Source organism: Schistocerca piceifrons, chromosome 4 (genome assembly GCF_021461385.2).
Source record: "Schistocerca piceifrons isolate TAMUIC-IGC-003096 chromosome 4, iqSchPice1.1, whole genome shotgun sequence".
Lineage (NCBI taxonomy): Eukaryota > Metazoa > Arthropoda > Insecta > Orthoptera > Acrididae > Schistocerca > Schistocerca piceifrons.
In genome coordinates, this window is record NC_060141.1 from 82,958,510 (window position 1) to 82,979,684 (window position 21,175).

Below are 21,175 nucleotides of genomic sequence, written 5' to 3' on the forward strand. Positions count from 1 at the left end.
CTCACACAAGGTTTCCCTTCCCTATACCCTCCTCCTCCTCCTCCTCTTCCTACTATATCTCTGATGATGCCAGTATTAAAAAGACATGAAAATCTCACCTTATTTTATTTGTGGTGGCCATTTTGAATCTTTATGGGTCTCTGTTGCAGTGTATCAGACACCTTAGAAGGATAGTGTTGCTATGCATACGTATGTTGGTGCATATGTATGTTGATGCATGCGTATGTCCATGCATACGTATGTTCCAGTGGTGCCCATGTCGAGGGGCAAGGGTGGCTGCAGACCCCACATCTCTCAAAGAAAGGAAAAAATATAGTGTAGCCAGGTGTTTTTCTTTCTAGAAAATGATTTAAAAGTTGGTATTACGTAGGTGTTGAATGGGGTCAAAACTGGAACTTTTTTATGGCTACTTACAAGTTGCCATTCGTCTTCCAAACTGTTGAAAGTACTCCATACCCCCAGGTCTAACCCCGTTCCTGCCTGAAATCTATCATGTTGGTGGCCTTGATATGTTGGATGAAACATTGCCACCCTGTATGATGCTGTAATTATAAGTTTACTTATAAACAATAATAATTATAGTTCTACCAAAGTTTGCATGTGGAAACTATAACCCAATTACATCAGTGATGATATTGGGCAGATGCTAAAAATGATTAGAGGGGTGACTATGAGTAGGGGAGAAGATAGAAATAGAAGGGAGAAAAAAAATTAAAAGCACTGTTTATGACGTAATAAAACAGACTCGAGAGGTAGCATGCCCAAGAGAAAATGAAAAGGAGTGTGTTAAGCTCCCATTACATTACCATTTCATGACCCATAAGTTGCATTTTATAGATGATAAATCTTCTGACCCTGTAAGGCAGTTTCTCTCAGAAAACAGTACCATGTGTGCAGATGAACTGTTACTAGGAGAAATGGAACCTCATCAAATTCATCACTAAGAACATAAGTCTATTGGCCAACACTACATTTCAGTCTATACGCCAGGTGGGAAATATTCCTGTGGAGTTTTACAATATTCCTTTGTCTTAACTGCCCAGTGAGCATGATTTCAATTTGCTTTGTATTCTCCATGTGATTTAACTCTAACTCACCTAAGAGAATATCTGTGGCATATACAAAAGATTCTTCTGAGCTGAAATTGGGTATGTTAACTCCATTTCCTTTTGAAACTTGGATAATCATAAATAGGTCAGTTATACAATGTACTTAGATATTTCATAAAATATTTTTATGTTAGCAGTGAAAATACTATCAGGAAAATTTCATTAATTATTAGCTAAGCAAAATTAGTGCTATACTGAGGCTAGGGGAAATTAGAGTGTTTGAAATGTGCTCAATAATGAGACAGTTCGAAGCATTTTCTGAAACCCTGCATGTGTAAGTATTCCCTGTGAGACATTACAATTCAGCAGTTAATCATCTGAATATTTCTCACAGTGTAACACCTACCAATATTTCCGGTCTCTGCAGATTTTACTATCAGAACATCCTTGCCGGCTTGTCTCTCTTTTTGCAAGAAGCTTGCTTCGCCATATCTGTACTCTACAAATGTAAACGTTACTGTGTCTCTCAAAACTTTCAGTTGATCCTATGCTTCAACTTTCATTCTGTATCAGTATTTGCCTTTTATTCTGCACCAGTTTTTGCTGCTTAATTTATCATGATTCTTAAAACCTATTTTCTCTGCTTTTCTTTCCTGATAACAGAGTAGGGCACAGCATGTCGGCCAATGTTGAAGGTGGTGGGAAGTGGAGCTGAGAGCGAGAGTCATGCCTCATGGCAGGAGAGGCTGCCTCTAGGAAGTCTCTCACTGTAGCATTCCAGAAGAGGCAGGACCTTGAGCTACGTAAGCTGAGAGAGCACCTGCATGAACAGTTGCAGCGAGATATAGCAAGGTGTGTCAACCTTTCCACTTCTTTGTATCTTCACCTAATTTTCAGAAATGTGTGCATTCTGTTTATGAATAATGGTCAGAAGTGGATGTTAACAATATCCATGCTGGAAGAAGAGAATCTACTTAGCAGCTGCTGAAACAGGACTATCTGGAACGAGCTGACACACACAGATGGTGGAATGTCTAACTTTCAAAATTTTCTAACCTTTGATTATCAGTACAAGTATAAGGAACAGGAGTAGTGAAGCATATAGTACGGGCACTGAAAGGAAGGAAATGTTGCTCCAAATCCTTTATCATGGGATGGCGGGGGGAGAATTGGGGGGGGGGGGGGGTTGGGGGGGGGGGGGCACAGGAATGTTTAAAAAATGACAATGAACTGATTCAAATTCCAAAATATTTGTAATAATTACATGTAGCTGGTTGGTTGCTAAGAGAGTTCAACTCAAATAGAATAAATGCCAGATAAATAACAAACAAAATAAAGTATTTGCAAAAATGAAGGCATGAAAATATGTAGGGCGCCCACACACACACACACACACACACACACACACACACTCCACCATCGGACGCTGTTACTGAGCTTGTACCACAACACATGGACTCTATTCAAGATAAGTAGCTTCCTGTTCTTGTAAATAAAGAACCGTGTTGATCCATGTGAGCATTTGTGTCATAGAAAGAGGATACTGGCCACCATAGCAACATTCTCTACCTTGCTCACTTGGTCCAAGGCAGACAGTAGACATTCCGTAGCAATACTGAAAAGAACCTTATAGTCTGATTGAATTATTTGTTTGTTTAATGCAGCATGCGTGGAACCTAGTCCCTCCAATGAGAGCTCTCAATGTCTGACACTAGCTGTCCACCACTGCCAATGTGCTACAACAAACTGCTACTTCACTTGCAGTTTGAGTAGTTGTATACACCCATCAACCACTATTGACCCGGCAACCCTTTTAACTGTTAGCAGCAGCAGAAGGCAAAACTGCCATCTGTGTAAACTGGTTGTCCACTCCTGTTGTCCAAGCCGTAAGAGATGTAAAGCAGGAAGGTGATATGTTACCACAGTGGTACTACATAACTATTAAATAGCAAACAGTTTTAATTAGGGAGCAGGGGTCAGTTTTTCCAGAATGTGTTCCTATATGGCTGTTTCTTTCAGTATAGCATAGACATGTACACTGCATTGTATTGAATAGTTCATGTGGCATGAGAAGAATCAGCACATTTTGAGGCAGCCCATAAAAGCAGCTGAAAATAGCTTTACCAAAGACTGGCTGTAGATGAGGGCAAAGTCAAACCCTACCATGGTTGAGTTGAATCTGATGCAACGTAGGCCAAGTGAAAACATTAATTACATAGCAATGTACAATGTGTACTAATGTTCCAACCTGTAGCACAGTTATATATAACAACTGCGAGACAACCACAAAGTACTAATAGCACTTCAATGGTCAAAATGTGCTTGGTTGAAAGCTTATAGAATTAAATAGCTTGAAGTACATGAAGATTTTATTAAATCAAAACCTATCGCTCACCCATGCTGGAGTGTATATACCTTTTTAATCAAAAGTCTGCACATTAGAGATTTATTTGGCACATGGGTACTCAACATTCAGTGTTCATGACACTAACCTGTTTCATCAGAAAATTGCAGTTGTACATTGAATGAAGGGTCTTACAACTGAATTATCATTAGACAAGTGTAGTATTTTATTACTATTATTCTATTGTTCCTATTGTTGCTGCTGGCTAACGTTAAAGGTATCATATTTGAGAAACGTTTTAATCTGCCAGGAAGTTTCAGCTTAGCCACTTCACTATTAAGGCATTTTGAAACTTATTTCAAAGGCTCCAGTAGATCACAAGAAATTCTTTTTTGTCAGTTACTCCCAGGTGAGGGCACACCAGGGTGAATGGCTGCAAGATGTGATACCTGGTACACTCACTTTGGTCAGTAATAAGTGGCTTCAATAAGTTTATGTGAATCCTGGGGATTTCACCTTGTTAGTGAGCATTTAAGTCTTAATGTGACAATGAGATACATGAATGTCTCCTTGCCCACAATTTATGTTCCACAGTCTTCTTTCCTCACTCTTTCCAATTTAATGTACATTATCGTTATCTTGGTCCCTCTATACTTATATTTACACAATTATTTAATTCAACTTTACTTTGGTATGTCCTTTTTCTGTCAGTTTATTCCCCACCTGATTTGCATCATTTCCCTTAGTCTTTCATTTCTATTATAGTTTACTTCCTATTAGCTCTCTCCAACATCTCACTTTTAACCAAACCCTTTCTGCATTTTGTTATTGTTTCATTTGACAGAGCAATGTGGTCCAGTAGTAAGACACTGGGCTTATATTTGGGAGGATTGGTTCAAATGTCTATTTAGGTTTTCAATATTATGAAAAGGAAAGTTGCTACTCACCATATAGCAGAGATGCTGAGTTGCAGATAGGCACGACAAAACGACTCTCATAAATAAAGCTTTTAACCTGTAAGGCATTCATAAAAAAATCAATCTCACACACACACACACACACACACACACATACACACACACACACACACACGAATGCAGTCTCAAGCAACTGAAGCCACACTCGCTTTGTGTGTGTGTGTGTGTGTGTGTGTGTGTGTGTGTGTGTGTGTGTGTGTGTGTCCGCCCATCATCTATTTTTGACCAAAGCCTTACTGGCCGAAAGCTCTACTTGTGACTGTCTTTTTGTTGTACCTATCTGTGACTCAACATCTCTGCTATATGGTGGCAACTTTCATTTCACAATATTGTTACATTCCATCCTGGATTTTCTATTGTTTTGTTTAGGTTTTCTGTATTTTTCAATAAATCACTTAAGGCAAATGTCCGGGTAGTTTCACTGAAAGGGCATGACCAATTTCCTTTTTGATCCTTCTCAACTAGAGCTAGTGATCTAATGACCTTGATGTCAACAAGTTGTTAAACCCTAGTCTTTCTTATTTTTTTCTGATTTAATTTGTACTTGTGAATGGGGGTTAAGATTGTCAGATTTGTTCTGGAATTTGAATCTCTGCTGTCAGTCATAATTAATTCCTTATTACTTCCTGTAGTTTCCGTGACTACTTATAAAGTGTTTGGAGCAAACTTTTCTTCCTTGCAATACCCTTTCCTTGGTTCCCATCTTTATCGTGAAGGAGCGTTGGAAACTTGAAAGCTAGAGTATCAGTCGTATTTTTAATTGGTATCTTCCTAGGGCTATTCTCATTGTTACTTTTTGTGCACGTGTTATATTCTTTTTCTTACAGAACAATGAAAGTCAAAATTAATAAAGAAATAATTTATGGTATATTCCTTTTCATAAAGAAGTGAAGTGACTATTGTGAATGCTCTTTCGTTGGTTACAGAACAGTAAAGTGCTGTCAATTTCTCAAATGTGATACCTTTAATGTTAGCCAGCAGCAACAATATGAACAATAGAATAATAGTAATAGAATACTAGGCTTGTCTCATGATAATTCAGTTGTAAGACATTTCATTCAATGTACAACTGTGATTTGCTGATGAAACGAGTTAGTGTCATGAACACTGAATGCTGAGTATCCATGTGCCAAATAAACCCCTAATGTGCAGACCTTTGATTAAAAAGGTGTATACATTCCAGTATGGTTTGATTTAATAAAATCTTCATGTACTTCAAGCTATTTAATTCTATAAGCTTTCAACCAAGTACATTTTGGCCATTGAAGTGCTAACTATTAGTACTTTGTGGTTGCCTCGCAGTTGTAATATTGCAACTGTGCTACAGGTTGGAACATTAGTACACATTGTTAATTGCTATGTAATTAATGTTTTCACTTGGCCTACGTTGCATCAGATTCAACCCAACCATGGTAGGGTTTGACTTTGCCCTCATCTGCAGCCAGTCTTTGGTAAAGCTATTTTCAGCTGCTTTTATGGGCCGCCTCAAAACATGCAAATTCTTCTCATGCCACATGAACTATTCAATACAATATACTGAAAAAATAGCCATATAGGGAATTCTGGAAAAACTGACCCCTACTCCCTAATTAAAACTGTTTGCTATTTAACAGTTGTTATGTTGTACCACTGGTACCATATCACCTTCCTGCTTTACATCTCTTATGGCTTGGACAACAGGAGTGGACAACCAGTTTACACAGATGGCAGTTTTACCTTCTGCTGCTGCTGCTAACAGGTAAAAGGGCTGCTGGGTCAATAGTGGTTGATGGGTGTATACAACTATTCAAACTGCAAGTGAAGCGGCAGTTTGTTGTAGCACATTGGCAGTGGTAGACAGCGTCAGACATTGAGAGCTCTCATTGGAGGGACTAGGTTTCACGCATGCTGCATTAAACAAACAAATAATTCAATCAGACTATAAAGTTCTTTTCAGTATTGCTACGGAATGTCTACTGTCTGCCTTGGACCAAGGGAGCAAGGTAGAGGATTTTGCTATGGGTGGCCGGAATCCTCTTTCTATGACACGAATGCTCACAAGGATCAGCACAGTTCTTTATTTACAAGAATAGGAAGCTACTTATCTTGAATAGAGTCCATGTGTTGTGGTACAAGCTCAGTAATAATAGTCCTCTTCCAGGCAATGTTGGTAGTCTTGCTGTTGCTAACTTTAACGTCGCTGCTAGTCTCAATCTGGTCGCCATGCCCTGTTGTAGCCCGAATGAGGCAGTGAGTCACTAATTGAGAATGAATGACTGACGCCAAACTGGAATGTGCATTAGTGCCATTGAGTTAGTGACTGAGTGCGCGTCCTCCAGTTTGCGATGGTGGCCTAAATACTTGCTGTCGAAGGGGCATTGTCGGTGTGTTGCTTGTAAGTCTTTCTCTGGCTTCTCTTGTGATAGGCGCACTTGATAGAGCATCTACTATCAAGCTTCACGCTACATTGTTGCTGACCGGTGTGCTGGCGACAACTTATGCCAGCACATTCATCCCCCCCCCCCCCTCCCCCCCCCCAAATGCCCCTAGTGTTGTCATGTAGGGAAGATGCGAATGACAACGGGGAGGGATGTTGAGATGAACTGGGAGCTCTGACTGTGGAGGAAGGTGAACTCCCAACTGTACCCTGCCATCTGGCTTTTGAGGAACAGGAACATCCTCCTGAAAACTGGTGCCAGGGCACACGTCCAGACCTGAGGGCGTGTCCTGGGCCAATGACTGTGATGGCAGGTCTATGTCCATTGGGTCTGCGAGCGGCGACGGCAGGGGTGAGGGCACATCATCCGTCCGCTCCTCCTGAAGTGCCCTGGTGGCACTATGGGGTGGCTATGAAGGCCACATGGTCCTGTGAGGCCTTGAATCTGGGGGAAGAAAAGCAGCAGAATCACGGGGCAAATGAAATTCACGAATTTGGTTCTGATGGTGGTGCAAACCATTGGGACCTGCAATCGAGTACATAAAAGAGCCAAGACATTCCTGGATCATGCTTCTTTCCCAGCACCCACAGTTGCCATAAACACTGGAAAGAAAAACATCATGTGGTGCAAAGCGATACTTGCAGACCATTCGCAGTGCCGGATGATGTGGTGGGTGTAGCAAGTGTAGCAGCGTGCGATGGCGGCGGCCATGCACAGGTTCTGCTGGTGATGGTCCATCTTGTGGGTGGGAGTGATAGGAGGTGAGAAAGAGTTGCAGTGCCTGTTCCCGTGAGTGGATGATGTGAAGCTTGGCCGTCTGTTGTTCGAAAGTGTGTATGAAGCATTCTGCTTCTCTGTTGGACTGGGGCTGAGACGGAGCACTTGTTACACAACAAATGCCATTTTGTGCACAGAACTGTTCAGAATCAAGCAAAGTGAACTGTGGTCCATTGTCTGACACAATTACTTCTGGCAAACCTTCTGTGCAAAATATGGAGGACAGTACTTTAAGGGTGCTACATATTGTGCGGTAGAAGCCATAGGCACCGCAAATGGGAATTTGCTAAAAGAGTCTACCACTGTGAGCCAACGATTGTTCCTAAATGGACCTGCAAAGTCAATTTACACCAGTTGCCATTGCAATTGATTCTTAAGCCAAGCTACGGATGTTTGTGGCGGAGCTGACTGTTTTTATCCGCATGCGTGACACTGTGATGTCATCTGTTCAATATGGGCATCCATGCTCTGCCAAGTACAGTACCGTTGTGCTAACTGTTTGGTGCGAACAATTCTCCAATGTCCTTGGAGCAGTCACAACACATCCTTTTGCAGTACTTTGGGAATAAGCGTACATGATTGTCCACTGTCATTTTGAACTAGAATCACACCCTGTTGAACTGAAAAGTTATGCTGACATGCAAAATATTGGCACAGGAGTGAATCCTGAATGCTGTTCAGTGAACAAAGCCAAGAAGTGTGAACATAATGCAACAAAATCTTGAGATCTGGGTCTGCTTCTGTGACCTGTGCAATTTTTCTGTAGTGCAAAGGAAAAGATTCCAGCAGTTTAGAGTCCTGCGCTTTGATTTGGCAAAAAGATGTGGCAGATGCATCAAAATTGGAGTCTGGGCTAGTTGGAAGGCGAGATCGGGCGTCTACATTGCCATGCTTTGCTGTGGGTCTGCACACAATTTCATACTGGTACCGCAAAAGCAACAAAGCCCAACGTTGCAATTTTTGAGCAGTGCTGTAGGAACTGGCTTTGATGAATGAAACAAGGACTGCAAAGGTGTGATCTGTCACTATGAAAACTTGTGACCATACAAATAGTGATGGAATTTGGTCACACCATACACAATAACGAGAGCTTCTTTTTCTGTTTGTGAATAATTGCACTGAGTATGAGTTAACAACTTTGAGACAAAACAATAAGTCCATCTTGTACACAAATTCTGTGCAAAAGCACAGCTCTGATTCCATAGAAAGAAGTGTCGACTTGCAAAACTACCGGCTTGGCAGTGTCAAAATGCAATAAACATCTGTCACTAAGCAAAGCATTTTTGAGTTTCTGAAATGCATCTTGGCAATCTTTAGTCCACACAAAAGGTACATTTTTGCAATGCGGTGGAGCCGCAATCTGAGTGACATTCAGTATAAACTGAATGTAGTATGTCGTCTTGCCTAGTACTGACTGTAGTTCACACACATTGCGAGAAACAGGTAGGGGGTTCTCACCCTAACTATTGATCACAGGACCTAAATACTGTAGTTCAGTTTGAAAAAAAGTCACACCTGAGTGCTGCTTCTGACACTCGAAAAAGAGTACGCAAATTATCAGTGTGTTCCTCTGGTGTATGACCTGAGACAGCAATATTGTCTAGGTAGCTTGAACAAAATGGCACTTTTACAGTCAGCTGTTCCAAGCAATGTTGAGAAATGGCGGGTGCGGAAGCACTGTTGAAGGTCAAATGCAAATACTTGAGCAGTCCTAAGTGCGGATTTACAACAAACACTTTTTGTGATTTTTTCATCCAAAGGAATTTGCAAGTACGTATCATGAAAATCTATCTTAGAAAAAGTAACATCCTGTGCATGAGTTCCTCAGGGTGAGGTAATGGATAAGTGTCAACTATTGTCTGTGGATTGACTTTAGACTTGAAGCCAACACAAATGCAAATACAACCAGAAGACTTAGGCAACAAAACTAGTGGACTTGCCCATTTACTAGCTTGAATGAGAGCAATTACACCATTATCTTGCATTTCTTTCAATTCACTGGCTGGTTTGTCTCTTAAAGCATTTGGAATGGGGCAGGCCCAAAAAAACTTAATCTGTGCATTGTCTTTCAATATAACATATGCTATGAAGTTATTAGCTTTTCCCATTCCTTCTGAAAATAGTCCAGGAAATTCTTTAAGCACACTAGTAACACTGTCATTTGGTGTGAAAGCCGACTCTGAAAGTACATTGTCTTGGATGCTAAGTCCAAAAAAATCAGAGGCATCCAAACCTAATATGTTCTTACTGTCTCTTGATTTCAACACGGTAAAATTCACTGTCCTAGTGTGGTAGTGTGAGATTTATAAGTGGCAGGCAAATTACACTGTCCAAGCACTGGAATTTCCTGTTTATTGTAAGCAGTGAGGTGCTTGCTAGATTTAGAAAGGCGTGGTGAGCCTAACTGTTCGTATGTGGCACAATTAAGCAAGGTTACTGAGGTACCTGTGTCTAACTGAAAGTTCACATGATGGCCAGCAATTTGTAATGAGGCAGTTTGTTAGAGTGTTGTTGCACAGCACTAGTGTGAGGAAGAGGCGCAACCTTAATTTTACCTTTGTTAGGATCTTTTGTGGATTTTGAAAACACAGTGTTCACTGCATGTGCATGAGCCTGGTTTTCCTGGGAGTGCGTAAAATTAGTGTTTTTGTGCCGTAGCAAACTAACTGTGTGGACATGGCCTTTTTTTTTTCCCCAACATGTGTAACATGTTGTGTTATATGATGAGCAGTCCTATCTTTTATGGCGAGTGAAACATCCAGGGCAAGACTTCACTAAATTTACAGGTCTGTTTACATGTCTAAGAGTCTGTCCATACGACTGTGTATGTGCTCGTTGTTGTGGGTGCTTGGGGCGGACGCGAGCAAGGGGCAACTTAGCCCAACAAATCGGTGCCTGGTCGAACTTATCGGCTGCTATGGCACCAGAATCATATTGCTCTTAGATTTGCAATACTTGGAAAAGTGATGGATCAGAGTACTTTAATATCTGTTCCTGTATTCTACTATCTGGGACATGGAATTTCATAGCATCCCCTATCATTAAATCACTGTAAAAACTGCCACAACTACACTTAAATTTGCGCTTCCTAGTCATGCCTATTAATTCTGTGTACCACTGGTGGTATGTCTATTCCAGCTTTTCCTGCAATTGAAAGAACTGATATCTAGCTGCAGCTACTTGGACTTGCTGGTTATGTTATTGAGTTAAAGCAGTGATTACTTGGCCATTGTTGTTGTTGTTGTGGTCTTCAGTCCTGAGACTGGTTTGATGCAGCTCTCCATGCTACTCTATACTGTGCAAGCTTTTTCATCTCCCAGTACCTACTGCAACCTACATCCTTCTGAATCTGCTTAGTGTATTCATCTCTTGGTCTCCCTCTACGATTTTTACCCTCCACGCTGCCCTCCAATACTAAATTGGTGATCCCTTGATGCCTCAGAACATGTCCTACCAACCGATCCCTTCTTCTGGTCAAGTTGTGCCACAAACTTCTCTTCTCCCCAATCCTATTCAATACTTCCTCATTAGTTATGTGATCTACCCATCTAATCTTCAGCATTCTTCTGTAGCACCACATTTCGAAAGCTTCTATTCTCTTCTTGTCCAAACTATTTATCGTCCATGTTTCACTTCCATACATGGCTACACTCCATACGAATACTTTCAGAAATGACTTCCTGACACTTAAATCAATACTGGATGTTAACAAATTTCTCTTCTTCAGAAACGCTTTCCTTGCCATTGCCAGCCTACATTTTATATCCTCTCTACTTCGACCATCATCAGTTATTTTGCTCCCCAAATAGCAAAACTCCTTTACTACTTTAAGTGCCTCATTTCCTAATCTAATTCCCTCAGCATCACCCGACTTAATTGGACTACATTCCATTATCCTTGTTTTGCTTTTGTTGATGTTCATCTTATATCCTCCTTTCAAGACACTGTCCATTCCATTCAACTGCTCTTCCAAGTCCTTTGCTGTCTCTGACAGAATTACAATGTCATCGGCGAACCTCAAAGTTTTTATTTCTTCTCCATGAATTTTAATACCTACTCCGAATTTTTCTTTTGTTTCCTTTACTGCTTGCTCAATATACAGATTGAACAACATCGGGGAGAGGCTACAGCCCTGTCTTACTCCCTTCCCAACCACTGCTTCCCTTTCATGTCCCTCGACTCTTATAACTGCCATCTGGTTTCTGTACAAATTGTAAATAGCCTTTCGCTCCCTGTATTTTACCCCTGCCACCTTTAGAATTTGAAAGAGAGTATTCCAGTCAACATTGTCAAAAGCTTTCTCTAAGTCTACAAATGCTAGAAACGTAGGTTTGCCTTTTCTTAATCTTTCTTCTAAGATAAGTCGTAAGGTCAGTATTGCCTCACGTGTTCCAGTGTTTCTACGGAATCCAAACTGATCTTCCCCGAGGTTGGCTTCGACTAGTTTTTCCATTCGTCTGTAAAGAATTCGTGTTAGTATTTTGCAGCTGTGACTTATTAAGCTGATAGTTCGGTAATTTTCACATCTGTCAACACCTGCTTTCTTTGGGATTGGAATTATTATATTCTTCGTGAAGTCTGAGGGTATTTCGCCTGTCTCATACATCTTCCTCACCAGACGGTAGAGTTTTGTCAGGACTGGCTCTCCCACGGCCGTCAGTAGTTCCAATGGAATATTGTCTACTCCGGGGGCCTTGTTTCGACTCAGGTCTTTCAGTGCTCTGTCAAACTCTTCACGCAGTATCATATCTCCCATTTCATCTTCATCTACATCCTCTTCCATTTCCATAATATTGTCCTCAAGTACATCGCCCTTGTATAGACCCTCTGTATACTCCTTCCACCTTTCTGCTTTCCCTTCTTTGCTTAGAACTGGGTTTCCATCTGAGCTCTTGATATTCATACAAGTCGTTCTCTTATTTCCAAAGGTCTCTTTAATTTTCCTGTAGGCGGTATCTATCTTACCCCTAGTGAGATAGGCCTCTACATCCTTACATTTGTCCTCTAGCCATCCCTGCTTAGCCATTTTGCACTTCCTGTCGATCTCATTTTTGAGACGTTTGTATTCCTTTTTGCCTGTTTCACTTACTGCATTTTTATATTTTCTCCTTTCATCAATTAAATTCAATATTTCTTCTGTTACCCAGGGATTTCTACTAGCCCTCGTCTTTTTACCTACTTGATCCTCTGCTGCCTTCACTACTTCATCCCTCAAAGCTACCCATTCTTCTTCTACTGTATTTATTTCCCCCATTCCTGTCAATTGCTCCCTTATGCTCTCCCTGAATCTCTGTACAACCTCTGGTTCTTTTAGTTTATCCAGGTCCCATCTCCTTAAATACCCACCTTTTTGCAGTTTCTTCAGTTTTAATCTACAGGTCATAACCAATAGATTGTGGTCAGAGTCCACATCTGCCCCTGGAAATGTCTTACAATTTAAAACCTGGTTCCTAAATCTCTGTCTTACCATTATATAATCTATCTGATACCTTCTAGTATCGCCAGGATTCTTCCATGTATACAACCTTCTTTCATGATTCTTAAACCAAGTGTTAGTTATGATTAAGTTGTGCTCTGTGCAAAATTCTACCAGGCGGCTTCCTCTTTCATTTCTGTCCCCCAATCCATATTCACCTACTATGTTTCCTTCTCTCCCTTTTCCTACACTCGAATTCCAGTCACCCATGACTATTAAATTTTCGTCTCCCTTCACAATCTGAATAATTTCTTTTATTTCATCATACATTTCTTCAATTTCTTCGTCATCTGCAGAGCCAGTTGGCATATAAACTTGTACTACTGTAGTAGGCATGGGCTTCGTATCTATCTTGGCCACAATAATGCGTTCACTATGCTGTTTGTAGTAGCTTACCCGCATTCCTATTTTCCTATTCATTATTAAACCTACTCCTGCATTACCCCTATTTGATTTTGTGTTTATAACCCTGTAATCACCTGACCAGAAGTCTTGTTCCTCCTGCCACCGAACTTCACTAATTCCCACTATATCTAACTTCAACCTATCCATTTCCCTTTTTAAATTTTCTAACCTACCTGCCCGATTAAGGGATCTGACATTCCACGCTCCGATCCGTAGAACGCCAGTTTTCTTTCTCCTGATAACGACATCCTCTTGAGTAGTCCCCGCCCGGAGATCCGAATGGGGGACTATTTTACCTCCGGAATATTTACACAAATACATTATATCGAAAAGCAACTAAAGTCGCTGAAAAGAGAAACTTGATTAGTTCTGCGGCTCCCCTCCTGTAATACGCGCAAGAACACAACAAAAAATTAGCACATATAAACACGATCACCCCTGCAAACTGAAACACAGGAAAAGCTAGCAAAACCTTTGGCCAAGTTTACTATCTATGATCGCCACTGAATTATCCTCATCACCACTGTACTATACTCATCTTATACCAAGGGAGCAAGGGAAAGAATGTTGTTATGGGTGGCTGGTATCGTCTATGACATGAATGCTCACAGGGATTAACCCGGTTCTATATTTACAAGAACAGGAAGCTACTTATCTGGAATGGAGTCTGTGTATTGTGGTATAAACGTGGTAATAATAGTCCTCTTGCAGACGATATTGGTAATCTTGCTGTTGCCAACTTTAATCTCGCTCTAGTCCCCATCTGGTCGCTATGCCCTGTCATAGCTGGATTGAGGCAGAGAGTCAGTAAGTGAGAATGCATGACAGATGCCAAACTGGAGTGTGCATTAGTGCCAATGAGTTAGTCACTGAATGTGAGTCCTCCAGTTCGCGATGGCGGCCTAAATACTTGCTGTCGAGAGGGCATTGTCGGTGTGTTGCTTGTGAGTCTGTCTCTGGTCTCTCTTGTGAAAGGCGCGCTTGATCGAGTGCCTAATATCCATCTTCGTGCTACATCTTTGCCGACTGGTGTGCTGGTGACAACTTACTCTAGCACACTCCACATGATATTTTATATATGCCAGACATTAGAGAGTCCCATGTAATTCTTCATAGGCCTCAGTGGTCTATTTTGATTTTTGATGGAGACCTAAAAAACTGACAAGTCTCATCAGGAACTGGTTAATGTACCCAGCTGTTTGCTACATTTAGGTGCAGACAGGTTCTGAAAGTGAAAATGCATTGTCAAAAAATGATTTTCACTAACAAGCTTACTTGTGAAGATTTGAATTGGTTACTAGCCCAGTTAAATATCAGTTTTCTGATAATCACTTGTTTTACATGAACAGTGTGTAGAAATCAGCTGTTCTGGTTTCTAGTTAATCAGCACTGTAGCTGTTTCCCTTTAATTAAATATAGCAGCTAGTCAACTTCTTTGTCCCTTCAGTATTTTTTTCCCCCTTAGTTCGCCATCTGGATTAGCTGACATTTTTATACACAGATTCATACTTGACAACCCAAGCTCATTTCAGAAATGGTTGAGCACATACATTGTATGGAATATTGATTGTTAAAGAGTAAATCTGGCAGCGAGAACAAAATTTCCAGAATAAATATTGGAGTATTTACAAGTCCAGTCAGAAGCAGTATTGGGAAATTGACTGTTGAAAATTGGACTGCGAGACCTCTGTTATTGTGGTGATAAGTGACGCGTAATGGCAGTAATGCAGCATTGATGTTTTCCTTTATGGCAATCAACTTGTTGGATTGTCTTGAATTTGTGTAGGGAATGAAGCAGTAAATATTTTGTACACCGTATTGGATGCCATTTTGTGTAGTGCAAAATTTCAGCTGCTAGTCCCATACTGCAAAACTAATTTACGTTAATCACAGTTATTAATTATAGAATTTTACTCTGAGCATGACATTTGCAGTTAATATCTAATAACATTTGCAGTTAATAACAAATAACCCCCCCCATGAACCATAGACCTTGCCGTTGGTGGGGAGGCTTGCGTGCCTCAGCGATACAGATAAACATACCGTAGGTGCAGCCACAATGGAGGGGTATCTGTTGAGAGGCCAGACAAACATGTGGTTCCTGAAGAGGAGCAGCAGCATTTTCAGTAGTTGCAGGGGCAACAGTCTGGATGATCGAATGATCTGGCCTTGTAACACTAACCAAAACGGCCTTGTTGTGCTGGTACTGTGAACGGCTAAAAGCAAGGGGAAACTACAGCCGTAATTTTTCCCGAGGGCATGCAGCTTTACTGTATGGTTAAATGATGATGACGTCCTCTTGGGTAAAATATTCCGGAGGTAAAATAGTCCCCCATTCAGATCTCCGGGTGGGACTACTCAAGAGGACGGCGTTATCAGGAGAAAGAAAACTGGCATTCTACGGATCGGAGCGTGGAATGTCAGATCCCTTAATCGGGCAGGTAGGTTAGAAAATTTAAAAACGGAACTGGATAGGTTAAAGTTAGATATAGTGGGAATTAGCGAAGTTCGATGGCAGGAGGAACAAGACTTTTGGTCAGGTGAATTAAGGGTTATAAATACAAAATCAAACAGGGGTAATGTAGGAGTAGGTTTAATAATGAATAAAAAAATAGGAGTGCGGGTAACCTACTACAAACAGCATAGTGAACGCATTATTGTGGCCAAGATAGACACGAAGCCCACGCCTACTACAGTAGTACAAGTTTATATGCCAACTACCTCTGCAGATGACGAAGAAATTGAAGAAATATATGATGAGATAAAAGAAACTATTCAGATAGTGAAGGGAGACGAAAATTTAATAGTCATGGGTGACTGGAATTCGATAGTAGGAAAAGGAAGAGAAGGAAACGTAGTAGGTGAATATGGATTGGGGAGAAGAAATGAAAGAGGAAGCCGATTGGTAGAATTTAGCACAGAGCGTAACTTAATCATAGCTAACACTTGGTTCAAGAGTCATAAAAGAAGATTGTATACATGGAAGAAACCTGGAGATACTGCCAGGTTTCAGATAGATTATATAATGGTAAGACAGAGATTTAGGTTTTAAATTGTAAGACATTTCCAGGGGTAGATGTGGACTCTGACCACAATCTATTGGTTATGAATGTAGATTAAAACTGAAGAAACTGCAAAAAGGTGGGACTTTAAAGAGATGGGACCTGGATAAACTGACTAAACCAGAGGTTGTGCAGAGTTTCAGGAAGAGCATAAGGGAACAATTGACAAGAATGGGGGAAAGAAATACAGTAGAAGAAGAATGGGTAGCTTTGGGGGATGAAGTAGTGAAGGCAGCGGAGGATCAAGTAGGTAAAAAGACGAGGGCTAGTACAAATCCTTGGGTGACAGAAGAAATATTGAATTTAATTAATGAAAGAAGAAAATATAAAAATGCAGTAAATGAAGCAGGCAAAAAGGAATACAAACGTCTCAAAAATGAGATTGACAGGAAGTGCAAAATGGCTAAGCAGGCATGGCTAGAGGACAAATGTAAGGATGTAGAGGCTTATCTCACTAGGGGTAAGATAGATACTGCCTACAGGAAAATTAAAGCGACCTTAGGAGAAAAGAGAACCACTTGCATGAATATCAAGAGCTCAGATGGAAACCCAGTTCTAAGCAAAGAAGGGAAAGCAGCAAGGTGGAAGGAATATATAGTGTTTATACAAGGGCGACGTACTTCAGGGCAATATTATGGAAATGGAAGAGGATGTAGATGAAGATGAAATGGGAGATATGATACTGCGTGAAGAGTTTGACAGAGCACTGACGGCCTTGGGAGAGCCAGTCCTGACAAAACTCTACCATCTGGTGAGCAAGATGTATGAGACAGGCGAAATTCCCTCAGACTTCAAGAAGAACATAATAATTCCAATCCCAAAGAAAGCACCTGTTGACAGATATGAAAATTACCGAACTATCAGTTTAATAAGTCACGGCTGCAAAATTCTAACGCGAATTCTTTACAGATGAATGGAAAAAGTGGTAGAAGCTGACCTTGGGGAAGATCAGTTTGGATTTCGTAGAAATATCGGAACACGTGACGCAATACTGACCTTACGACTTATCTTAGAAGAAAGAGTAAGGAAAGGCAAACCTACGTTTCTAGCATTTGTAGACTTAGAGAAAGCTTTTGACAATGTTGACTGAAATACTCTCTTTCAAATTCTGAAGGTATCAGGGATAAAATACAGGGAGCGAAAGGCTATTTACAATTTGTACAGAATCCAGATGGCAGTTATAAGAGTCGAGGGACATGAAAGGGAAGCAGTGGTTGGGAAGGGAGTGAGACAGGATTGTAGCCTGTCCCTAATGTTATTCAATCTGTATATTGAGCAAGCAGTAAAGGAAACAAAAGAAAAGTTCAGAGTAGGTATTAAAACCCATGGAGAAGAAATAAAAACTTTGAGGTTCGCAGATGACATTGTGGTTCTGTCAGAGACAGCAAAGGACTTGGAAGAGCAGTTGAACGGAATGGACAGTGTCTTGAATGGAGGGTACAAGATGAACATCAACAAAAACAAAATGAGGATAATGGAATGTACTAGAGTTAAATCGGGTGATGCTGAGGGAATTAGATTAGGAAATGAGACACCTGCCCAGTGTGGCCGAGCGGTTCTAGGCGCTTCAGTCTGGAACCGCGCGACTGCTAGGGTCGCAGGTTCTAATCCTGTCTCGGGCATGGATGTGTGTGATGTCCTTAGGTTAGTTAAGTTTAAGTAGATCTAAGTTCTAGGGGACTGATGACCTCAGATGTTAAGTCCCATAGTGCTCAGAGCCATTTGAACCATTTTTTAGGAAATGAGACACTTAAAGTAGTAAAGGAGTTTTGCTATTTGGGGAACAAAATAACTGATGATGGTTGAAGTAGAGAGGATATAAAATGTTGACTGGCAATGGCAAGGAAAACATTTCTGAAGAAGAGAAATTTGTTAACATCGAGTATAGATTTAAGTGTCAGGAAGTCGTTTCTGAAAGTATTTGTTTGGAGTGTAGCCACTTATGGAAGTGAAACATGGACGATAAATAGTTTGGACAGGAAGAGAATAGAAGCTTTCGAAATGTGGTGCTACAGAAGAATGCTGAAGATTAGATGGGTCGATCACATAACTAATGAGGAGGTACTGAATAGAATTGTGGAGAAGAGGAGTTTGTGTTAGGGATCGGTTTGGTAGGACATGTTCTGAGGCATCAAGGGATCACCAATTTAGTATTGGAGGGCAGTGTGGAGCGTAAAAATCGCAGAGGGAGACCAAGAGATGAATACACTAAGCAGATTCAGAAGGATGTAGGTTGTAGTACGTACTGGGAGATGAAGCAGCTTGCACAGGATAGAGTAGCATGGAGAGCTGCATCAAACCAATCTCAGGACTGAAGACTACAGCAGCAGCAGCAGCAGCAGCAAAGATTAGGTGTACCAGTTGCAGAAATGTAAATATAGTTCTTGACAAATTATTGAAATATTTAAAAAAAATGACCAAACTCTGCACCAATTAGATTTTTTCATGCATAGCATCTCATTATCAAGTGCACATATTTACATTGGTATTTTATGTGATATTTGAATTCTTGCTGTTCTGCCTCTCGTGCTCTACAGTCTTTTTCTTCTGCAATTGGAAGACAACTGCTGGATAAAAGAGGCAGAAAACACACACACACACACACACACACACACACACACACACACACACACACACACACAAATTTTCATACAGAATACTAATGTAAATGTTTACACTTGATAATGAGAATAAATTCTTAAGTGTAATGCTGACCATTAAAAAAATTATATTCTTTGTTGTATTAATAAGTATTTTAGGTTCACTTTACATGGTGTTAGGTATTACTTCAAGACAAACAAAGCATTGGCAGGCAGAATTTTGCAAGAGTGCTTTAGTGCATGCGATTCCCAGGTCATGATCGATCTGTTAGCAGCATCAAGCAACTCGTGCTGTGTGCGGAGCATGTTTGTCCAGCAATTGTTGCATGAAGGCAACTACTGTGGCAGGCAGGTTAAACTGTGCAATGACTGACTGTCATAGTTAAATTCACAGCCAGTATTGGGTGATCTACAAGCAGCCATTGAGATTCCTCATCAGAGGTGTAACAGCCAAGTGTTCCAGTAAGAACATCCTTCTGACTGCATTGTTCTACAAAATTTGAGTGTAACCATGAATCCAATTGAAAAACTGAATTTTTTTGTCTCGGCAGCCAAATTATTTATTTGCAATTTTTTTTTTTCTGTGTAAGAACTATTTCTTCCATGGTGAAAGAAACATACATACCCCAGGCATGTTCCTTTCTAAAAGAATTCTTATGAAATCTTGAGAAATGTTTACAATGTTTACAAAACTCAACCTTTTGAGTTGTTTAATTTGTCAGTTCCATTCAATTGTGCTATTATCTTAATCTAAAGATGGAAATATGTGCTGTGTGCCTGTATGGACATAAAATTCCTGGGTAGCATTCCTGCCTTATGAAGTAGGTGATCTGTTTGGGCCTGGCTTAGGGTCTTTGCAATACACACATTACACAGATCCCAATTAACGCCGTACTGAGTTTATGGTCTGTGCTTCAAAAGTAAAACCCTATAATGTATTTTAATGCCTCAGGTAAACGCTTATATTATATTCTACTACTCCACACATTATTTTCATTCAACTCTCTTCACATGACTGGGAATTACATGTAACAAAACATTCAGGTGTTTCCCAAGCCTTAGGATTTTCTAGAATGTTTGTAATCTTACCTTTCTAAATCTCTAAAATTATATCTGTTCCTAGACAATAATATCACGACAGATGATCCCAGCAATTTTTCAAATTCTACACCTATGACTACATGCTAACTACTTAACCAGATATGCTGTAACCCTCGTTATGACTACACGTCATGACGTGTCTATAAAAATAAACGAGAGTTCTGTTAACACACAAAATAATTATGACAATTATTGTAACTTTTTCGATAGTCCAAAGTCTGCATACTGTTAAGTCACACTCATATTCATTCAGCAATATTTTATATGTTTAAAGGAAATTCAGTATACAGTAGTAGTAAAAATCAAATAAGTATCAAACTCTCGGTAAGTGCAAATAAAATTGATAAAAGTCAGCAAACTGCTACTCTTCTTATGAAATCACATTCACTGAGTAGGTTACTACGGCAAAATTCCCCCACCTTATTTATGTGTTTCAGTATACATATTTAGTGCTATCCTGATGACTTAACAATTTTTTGGAAATTGTCACATTTCTGATGTGTATGCTTGACCAGAACATCCAAGTGTCACAAATGTAGCTACATCTGTACATATCAGCTGCCAACCTGCAAGTGAATCATTACTTATTGTTATAGTTATTTTCAACCCATAGTTGTGGTCTCAGCGATACAGCTTTCAACACTGTTTTTCATTTTTTGATATTTTCTGCCAACAAAAATATAATACAAATATGAAATTGTATCTACATCCAATCCCAGTTTCCATATAACCACTAGAAAAAAATTGTCAGCCTGTGGTCAGATTCATAGGTAACCTGCTGCACTATTGACTCTCTCAATTTCAGACTTTATATCTTCTTTCAAATCACTGTGTGGTGTGTGTGTGTGTGTGTGTGTGTGTGTGTGTGTGTGTGTGTGTGTGGGTTTTTTGTACCTCACAGTTATGCGACTATTGCCCTTGCAGCTTGTTCTTGCTGTCAAACAAACCACTGATTGCGAAAAATTCA

The 21,175-nt window shown here is 40.3% G+C and overlaps 1 protein-coding gene across 1 annotated transcript in view; it reads left to right on the forward strand.

The window, feature by feature from the left end:
* Window positions 1-21,175, forward strand: part of LOC124794775 — a 196,902-nt gene that overhangs the window by 17,172 nt on the left and 158,555 nt on the right. Inside the window, exon 2 of the mRNA XM_047258409.1 lies at window positions 1,713-1,901. Within this exon, the coding sequence (XP_047114365.1) occupies window positions 1,783-1,901 (119 nt within the window). The 5' untranslated portion in view covers window positions 1,713-1,782. The remainder of the gene's footprint in view (window positions 1-1,712; window positions 1,902-21,175) is intronic.